General features: G+C 46.0%; 1 protein-coding gene across 5 annotated transcripts; it reads left to right on the forward strand.

Annotated features, from left to right (window-relative positions):
* Positions 1-35: 35 nt before the first annotated feature.
* On the forward strand, positions 36-8,428 carry ADPRM (ADP-ribose/CDP-alcohol diphosphatase, manganese dependent). Of its 5 annotated transcripts, XM_075014279.1 has the most exons (5): positions 36-187; positions 928-1,583; positions 3,497-3,613; positions 6,342-6,406; positions 7,854-7,987. In XM_075014279.1, the coding sequence occupies exons 1-4, from the start codon at positions 165-167 to the stop codon at positions 6,389-6,391; spliced, it is 846 nt and encodes a 281-aa protein (XP_074870380.1). In that variant the 5' UTR covers positions 36-164; the 3' UTR covers positions 6,392-6,406; positions 7,854-7,987. The 5 variants fall into 5 exon arrangements, with proteins under 5 accessions (XP_074870380.1, XP_074870376.1, XP_074870378.1 ...); XM_075014275.1 differs by lacking the exon at positions 6,342-6,406 and having other exon boundaries at positions 7,854-8,428; XM_075014277.1 differs by lacking the exons at positions 36-187; positions 6,342-6,406 and adding an exon at positions 219-640 and having other exon boundaries at positions 7,854-8,428.
* Positions 8,429-8,959: the final 531 nt, after the last annotated feature.

Below are 8,959 nucleotides of genomic sequence, written 5' to 3' on the forward strand. Positions count from 1 at the left end.
TCCGGTCAGCGCGCGCAATCCAGCGGCGTCGGGCGGTCAGCAGACGAGCGCACGCTGGCGCGGGAAGCGGCCGTCATGCGCCGCAGCGCCCCTTTGCGGGCAAACCCGCCCCCGGCCGCACACCCGGGGTGGAGGGTGTTCCACCCTCTGAGGGAGATGACGTCATGGCAAAGAGCGCGGAAATGAGGTAACACGTGATGGCCCCAACCGTCCCGAAAGAGGGGCCGGGGCTGCTGCTGCCTCGCGCTTGCCTGGCAGCGAGCCTTGCCCCCGCCGGGCCTTCCCGGACCATCGCCAGAGCCCGGGCGGCAGCAGTGCCGAGCGCGGTCCGGAACCCTGCCCCGCCCGAGGAGCCAGACCGCGGGGAATAGCAGTTTGGCGGAAAAGCCACGCGGGTTTTAAACAGAAGTTGGGTCTCTGCGCCTCCTGATGCGGGAGCCTCGGGGATTCCCGGCTTCACGCTCTTCTCCTCGACTGCCAGGGCGAAGCTTCGTTGCATGTTGGTTTAGACCAGGCGGGGAGCGCGCTCTTAGGAGGGCTTGTTTTTAAATCGGCCGTTGCTTTGAATTCCTTGGGTTGGCAGTACGCGTCCTGGGGCCAATCGCAGCATCCTTACCGTGTTCGTAGCTTTGCGTTACAGGTGTAAGCTCAACTCTTCCCCATCACTTTTCGCCTGGCAGTGTTGCCTGTTAAAGGAGTATTGCCTTACTACTGTGCAAATATGCCCTTTGCTTTTTGCAAGAGTAGCAGGCGTCTGTTGCTCTCTGAAAGTGACAGCTTATGCCAAGGAGTTCTGCAGGTCTCTCGCGGCGGGGGCGTTGGGGGGGAATTTGGAGAGATTGGTGCTTCTGGGTGCTGCAGCTGATTTCTTTGTTAAGCAACGAGCTTTGTTTGAACTAAGCCTTGTGTGTCTTTTTCCTGCATTAGATTTCAGGAGCCTGGTTTGACAGTTATGGATACAACTTCTACAGGGAGACCTGATGCTTTCAAAGGGAACTCTGAGCTGTGCTTTTCGTTTGGGATCATAGCAGATATTCAATATGCTGATCTAGCGGATGGTTATGACTTCTGGGGATCCCGGAGGAGATACTACAGACACAGCCTTCATCTTCTCCAGAGTGCAGTTGATGAGTGGAATAAGGAAGGCACTCAACTTGAGTTTGTGCTGCAGCTTGGTGATATTATTGATGGTTTTAATGCTCAACATAACATATCAGAAAGTGCTCTGAGAAGAGTTATGAACGAGTTTAAAAAGCTTAGTGTCCCAGTCCATCACACATGGGGAAATCATGAATTGTACAACTTTACTAGAGACTATTTAATGCAATCTGAACTTAACAGCAAGTGTTTAGAAGATCAGCACTTCCTTGGCTCTGGGGCCTGGGGCCAGGTCTCTCCTGGAGACACAGCTGCAGAACATTACTATGCTTATCACTTTAGCCCAGTCCCAAAATTTCGGTTCATCTTACTTGATTCTTATGATTTAAGTATCCTTGGGAGGGATAAATCCACCCAAAAATATCGGGATTCTTTGAAGCTGCTGAAGGAGAAAAACCCCAATGAGAATCTGAACAGTCCCACAGGTATCGTACTGCCTGAGTGAAGTTAACATGCATTCCCAATATTCTGCTTCAGATGTCATTGTAGTAGAATTAATTATAATTAATGCAAGAAATGCTACTGGATAGTAAATTAGTGTGAGCTTCCTTGCTCTTGACTCAACATACCACTGGGTAAAGTTCATTGTTTCCTCTAAGTATATACTTAGAATTCCATCTCTGGGCATCAACTTCTCAATACAAGGCAAATTAGAAAGATCTTAACTCATCTTATTTTGTCCTGTGATCTACTGACCATTAGGCACAAGTCTCTTCTCGAAGTTTTAGGTCAACTTTATCATTGAGGCTCTTGTTGAACAGAGTCAGCAAAAGAGCTCCCCACATAATCTGCACAACAGATGTTTCTTACCCAGTGCTGTTCAAGTGCTCCTTAAGACAGTCTTATTTTAGGCAACTCCACGCTATCTTCCATGATGTCATGGTCTTCTGTGGGGTTTCTCCATCAATTAACCTCATGGGCTTATCAGTATTAAAGCACAAGACCGTAGAGGGTCTTTGGGGATATGCCTTGACAGACCCTCTTATGACTGGTGTGAAGGTGGAACTATTCTGCTAAACCTCAATACCTTGGTTTGGTTATGCTATGACATTTTCTAGGCCCATGCAGAGGCTGAAAGCGTAAAGTAACATTTCTCGGATAATCCCATTTCTATACTTTACAGGAGCTGTCTTCCCAGGCAGAATGAAATAATATAAATTTGTATGGTTTACAAATTTTCATTCAGAGTGTTGAGAGCACAGTTCACCAGTGAATTTACCAGTCCAGGACTGGTCTTTGTGGTGCCCCCTTGTACCTTTTAAATTGGCTAGCCTGCTTTTTCAGTTGCAGGCCAGTTGTTTCAGTGAGTGTTTTGGAGGGGAGTAGCAGAGGTGATCCTGCTGACAGGACGTAAGTTATATAGAGGTCAGGAGCTGTCTGCCAGCTAGATTTCAGCAACTGAATACTATCTGTTCTAAAGCTTCTTACATGCCAGACTTTGGGGCAACTGTAATCTAGGTGACACCTATGAGCAGATGGGAATAAGGGGACTTCAAAGTAGCCAGAGTCCTTTCGAAAAGGAGCCCTGTCTGGACGAGCCGCGCAGCGACAAGCCGTGTCAATTTTGAAGTGCTGCAGCTGCCCACATGCTAATGAGGCGCTGAATATGTATTTCAGCACCTCATTAGTAAACTTTGAAATGGCCATTTCAAAGTTTTTGGCTAGTGTAGATGTAGCCGTGAAGTACATTTATCAGTTTAACAGGAGACACCTTCGAGCTGTTTATTGATCAAAATGGAATCCTGTTATGCGTCTTTAAAGATGGGCGACTGACTTACCTGTAGAGCTGCTGCTTTGACTATGTCACACCAGGTTTACCCTTACCTTCCCTAGTTTTGCACAGGTGTGCCAAGGCAGAGGGGCAGTCTTGCCTCACACTATAAGGTTATTTTGATCCTGAAAGCTGTCTTTTTCTTTTGAAAAATTCACACTCATGCTGTTGTTTCATTTGCATTTTGGAGGAGCCCTTACTACTTTCCTGTAGAGGGTACTAGACAAAACTGAGGCAGTGGCAGATGGAACTCAACACATGCAAGGGGCTCATGTCCAACTGCTAGCTCAGAATGCCACTCACAAAGTTTGGCCTCTGTCCTGCTTAGTTGCTGTGAGGCAAGTGTTGGACACCTGCACGTGCGGCAATGCCAAAGCAAAATTACTAGTGAATCCCTTTCTCTCATTCACTCAAGGCAGCTGTGAATTTTTGGAGGCAGAAGGCATATAAGAGCTTCTCAGGGGAAAGGAAGCTGTTTTATCCTAAACATAAGACCTGCATAGAAAGCTGCTTCCAACCTGCTTTAGTTATTTCGTGTGCATGCTTGACCACCTGTCTTCATTACAGGACTTCCTGAACCACAATTTGTAGCGTTCAATGGAGGATTTAGCCAAGCACAGCTGGATTGGCTCAATGAGGTTCTTACATTCTGTGACACAAATCAAGAGAAAGTTGTGGTTGTAGGTAGGTCTGCTTGTTGTGTATGTGAATGAATGTGAATTGAGATCTGTGAAGGAATAAGCCACAGTGATAGCCTGATGGGATGCTGCACATACTCCAGTCTTCCTCATTCATGGGCTTTCCTACCATATCTTATAGTCGAGAGTCATTCAGTTTCTCCCTCACACGTACTTTTTCCACAACAGGAAGAGATTATGCTGGACAGGAACAAGAAAGGGATCTGCAGATTTGAGGGGATCCTAGTCGGGTGGCAGTTGGCTACTACCCTGTATTGGAAGTTGCTGTGTTAGAGCAGTCATGCTGGGATTTTGTGTGGGTGGGTGGGTGGGGGGGTGTATTAGAAATTTGGGAAGGGGAAAGATCTGGTATTTGAAGGCATCTAGATCTTGGAATTCCTTGATTCAAATAGCAGGAATATTGTTCTTGGAGCCAAGTGCCCCATGTGGTAAAAGGCAATACATCAAAAGTACAGGAACAACTGAGCCGGGGAACAACAGTAGCTACAGTTGGAGTAATCTTCCTCCTCCTCTCCCTAGGCTTCAGTTGACACTTTGAAATAGCCATGGCACTGTGCTGTGTGCCAAGCCAGCTGCACAGCCAGAATAAGGGTATGGCAACCAAGCTGGCTGCACAGCAAAAACAGGTATAGTCACTGAGGACACTTCATAACTGGCACAAGAATATACCTGATTTACTCTTGGAACAGCATGACTGCACCTAGTAAAGAATCATTTTACGCTATGCGAGCTTTGTGAATAGAAATGTAAATCAGAATGTTCTTCCAGTACTGAGTGTTGCAAGACCCCTTTGGGGACTGGCATTATGTTGTTCAGGCTATGTCTTCACTGCGTATTTACAGTGATGAAGATGTTCTAAACCTGTGGTGCGCAAGTTAACAGCCCACCATACCACATGTAGCCCTCCAAGTCACAAGGTCCAGCCCATGGGCCATCTGAGGCACAGAGCAGCCAGTCAATGCTTTAAATAGTTTCCTGTCCCACGTAGCTCTCTACTCCAGGCACCAGAAGGAAGGGGGAAAACTTTGTTCTGTTCCTGACCCCTTGCAAAATATCTCAGCTCCAACTGTCTTGTTTCCAATTTCTGGCCAATGGGAGCTAAGAGATTCTTGGTGGGGGTGGAGGCTGCACATGAATCTGTCCCCTTCCCTTGGGTCTGGAACAGAGAGCTACATGAACCAGGAAGCAGTTTTGAGCAGTCTGGAGATGCAGAGAACCTGCTTTTAGAGTCCTGCTGGCCAGGAGCTGCCCAGGTAAGTATCCCAGCCAGAGCTTGCCTCTGGTACTCTAGACCTTCCTTCCCCCAACCCTCTGTCTCCCCTAGCCCACATAACCTAAACTCTCTGCCCCTCCTGCAGCCATACCCAATCCCAGATCCTGCATCCAATCCCCTGCTCCATGTCACAACCCCCCTAACCCTAGGTTGCAACCCTACACCCCAGTCCCCTGCCCCAAGCCACAACCCCCTTCTGCCCTGTGTCCCAGTCCCTGCCTTGGGTCACAGCCCAAACCCCCTGCATGCCAATTCCCTGCCCAAGTCACATTCCCTCTTGCTCTAGGTCACAGCCCAAACCCTTGCTCACCCTCCTGCATCTCAGTCCTCTGCCACAGGTCACAACCACCTCCTTCACCCAAATTCCCTCTCAGACCCCAGTCCCTCCCCTTAAGCTTCCTTCTGCATCCAATCTCCATCACAGACCTCCACACCCCCACCATTAATATCATGGAAGAGTGCAGCCCTTGCCACTTTCTGAAGTCTTGGAGCACCTCTGTCCACCACAATCAAAAATTGTTGCCCACCCTGCTCTAAAGCTTAATAGCGCCTGCCTCTGAGAGGTGATAGTTTATGTTGGTGTGAGAAGCTTTCCCATTGACATAGCACTATCTCCATTGGCACTTAGTATAACTCATATCACTCAGGTGTGGGTAATTCACAAATGTCAGTGGTGTAAATTAGACCAGTGTAATTTGTAATGTAGACATAACTTCAGTGCACAGTTTTAGTTGACTAAAGGCAGTGATCTTTTGAGAATCTGAGTATAACTCAGCTGGGATGCAGTACATAGATATATTAGAAATACATGAGGGAGTTGTCTCAGAAGTAGTATCTTCATAAGAACATAAGAATGGCCATACTGGGTCAGACCAAAGGTCCATCCAGCCCAGCATCCCATCTGCCGACAGTGGCCAATGCCAGGTGCCCCAGAGAAGGAGAACAGAAGACAATGATCAAGTGATTTATCTCCTGCCATCCATCTCTTGCCCTTGTTCTGAAGGCTAGGGGCACCATACTTTATCCCTGGCTAATAGCCATTTATGGACCTAACCTGCAAAAATTTATCAAGCTCTTTTTTAAACCCTAATAGAGTCCTGGCCTTCACAGCCTCCTTGGGCAAAGAGTTCCACAGGTTGACTGTGCGCTGTGTGAAGAAAAATTTCCTTTTATTAGTTTTGAACCTACTACCCATCAATTTCATTTGGTGTCCCCTAGTTCTTGTATTATGGGAAAAGGTAAATAATTTTTCTATATTCACTTTCTCCACACCATTCATGATTTTATATACCTCTATCATATTGCCCCTCAATCGCCTCTTCTCCAAACTGAAAAGTCCCAGTCTCTCTAGCCTCTCCCCATATGGGACCCGTTCCAAGCCCCTAATCATCTTAGTTGCCCTTTTCTGAACCTTTTCTAATGCCAATATATCTTTTTTGAGGTGAGGAGACCACATCTGCACGCAGTGCTCAAGACGTGGGCGTACCATAGTTTTATATAGGGGAAGTATGATATCTTTTGTCTTATCGATCCCTTTTTTAATAATTCCTAACATCCTATTTGCCTTACTAACTGCCGCTGCACACTGCGTGGATGTCTTCAGAGAACTATCCACTATAACTCCAAGATCCCTTTCCTGATCTGTCGTAGCTAAATTTGACCCCATCATGTAGTACGTGTAATTTGGGTTATTTTTTCCAACATGCATTACCTTACACTTACCCACATTAAATTTCATTTGCCATTTTGCTGCCCAATCACTCAGTTTGCTGAGATCTTTTTGTAGTTCTTCACAATCCCTTTTGGTTTTGACTGTCCTGAACAACTTGGTGTCATCTGCAAACTTGGCCACCTCACTGCTTACCTCATTTTCTAGATCATTGATGAACAAGTTGAACAGGATCGGTCCCAGAACTGACCCCTGGGGAACACCACTAGTTACCCTCCTCCATTGTGAAAATTTACCATTTATTCCCACCCTTTGTTTTCTGTCTTTTAACCAATTCCCGATCCATGAAAGGATCTTTCCTCCTATCCCATGACCACCTAATTTACATAAAAGCCTTTGGTGTGGGACCGTGTCAAAGGCTTTCTGGAAATCTCAAAGGCTTTCTGGAAATCAAAACAAAAGTCCTGTAGCACTTTAAAGACTAACAGCATAATTTATTAGGTGTTAAGCTTTCATAGGCTAGACCCATTTCTTCAGATCTGGAAAATCCTGATGAACGATAACTGACAGACAATTTAAGAGAGGAGAAAATGAAATAAAAGCTGACAAATCAGCTACACAAAAGTGGGAGCGGAGAGGGGAAGAAAGTTAGTTTCTCCGTGTCTATTAAGCGGGCTGCCTGGTATCAATACAAATATCAGAGGTGAGGAAACTCTCCTTGTAATGAGTAAGTTAATTGATATCTTTGAGTTGGAAGTGAAAAGTATCAAACTTGAGAATGAACTCCAACTCAGAGATCTCCCTTTCTAATCTGGTGTTAGTTTCTTTGTTTTAGAATGCACAGGTTCAAATTTTGGACATCTTACCTGCTAGAGTGAAATGCTCACTGACAGGTTTATGTTTATTCAGATTCCTAATGTTTGATTTGTGTCCATTCTTTGGCGAAGTGATTGGCCCGTTTGTCCAGTATACATAGCAGAGGGGCATGGCTGGCACGTGATGGCATATATCACATTGGTGGAAGTGCAGGAGTGGGAGCCCCCGGTCGTGTAACTGATGTGGTTAGGTCAAGTGATGGTCTATTTCCAGTTCCATATGACATTACAACTTGCATGCAAAACCGAACTTAAAGAAAGGTTTTAGGGGTTTCACTACACTCCAAGCCCTTAAGATTCCAGCATCCATAATCCAGCTTCAGATAGAGACAATATAAAATACACTTACCTGTGGTTGTCACCAGTGATTTCTCTTACCATTATTCTGCCTTTTTCCCCCCAACTGCAGGTCACATTCCCGTTCATCCAGGTTCTACAGAGAGTACGTGCCTTGCTTGGAATTATAAAGATGCCCTTTCCGTCATTCATTCTCATCAGTGTGTGGTGTGCTTTCTCGCAGGGCACCTCCATGATGGTCATTATCATTTAGACTCTCATGGAGTCCATCATCTTACTTTGGAAGGGGTTGTTGAAACTCCACCACAGAGCCATGCCTTTGGAACAATATACGTCTATAATGATAAACTGGTATTAAAGGGAAGAGGTAGAATTCCAGACAAAGTAATGTATTACACAAAATAGGAGGGTTGCAAACATAACTGTGCATGATATGTATAATGCTCCAAAAATGAGTAATAACATCAGATCATTGCAGCTACGGTGTTTCCCTTTATAGAAAATCTGCACAATGATACTGGTTGACATCTGATACATAGAGCTTCAGTGCTGCCTACTTTCCCCTTTCAGAGCTAGTATCATAGAGGCATACTTCTGCAAGAAGCAAGGTCCATCTTCCTGCTGTAGGGCAGAGAAGGGATCTCCAACAACTCAGTATGTAATAAATGCAATTTGATTTGGACAACTTCTGCTTGAAATAGTTGAGTGAACAATTTGTTGTTTATTGTGGCACTCTGGGAGTTCTAGTGAAAGAGCTGGGAGCAACTGGAGATAAGGGATGGGGGAAACATGCTCTCCCTCCCACTTGTGCCCTGGGGGTACACTTTCCATGTCCAGATGAGCAGGTGGGCCCCTCCTTCAGTGGGTGCAGTCTAGTGGGGTCCATGAGGGGCAGAGCACGGCAGGACCATGACTGGGCACAGAAGAAAGTCCCACCTCTCCCATTCCATGCCCATCCTTTCCTTCCATTGCTAGTAAAGAGAGCTATACCCTCCCAGTTCTAAAAGTGATGCCCTATGTCCCTCTAGGGCTCTCTGTTCTAGAACTCTGGTTTTAATGCTCTTGTCCAAAAAGACAACAAAGTTCAAAACAAGGTACCTCAATTTAGCCACAAATTCATAAGAATGGCCATACTGGCTCAGAGCAGGAGTCATCCATCTAACCCAGTATTTTGTCTTTTGACAGTAGCCAGAGTCAGGTGCTTTAGAGCAGGGTTGA

The sequence above is a fragment of the Carettochelys insculpta genome, chromosome 20 (genome assembly GCF_033958435.1).
Source record: "Carettochelys insculpta isolate YL-2023 chromosome 20, ASM3395843v1, whole genome shotgun sequence".
Classification (NCBI taxonomy): Eukaryota; Metazoa; Chordata; order Testudines; family Carettochelyidae; genus Carettochelys; species Carettochelys insculpta.

Excerpts from the sequence above, each read along its gene's own strand:
- ADPRM (XM_075014275.1), top strand. The coding sequence starts at position 165 with ATGGCAAAGAGCGCGGAAATGAG. Across the intron at positions 188-927 it reads GCAAAGAGCGCGGAAATGAG|ATTTCAGGAGCCTGGTTTGA; the intron begins GTAACACGTGAT and ends TTCCTGCATTAG. Across the intron at positions 1,584-3,496 it reads GAATCTGAACAGTCCCACAG|GACTTCCTGAACCACAATTT; the intron begins GTATCGTACTGC and ends TCTTCATTACAG.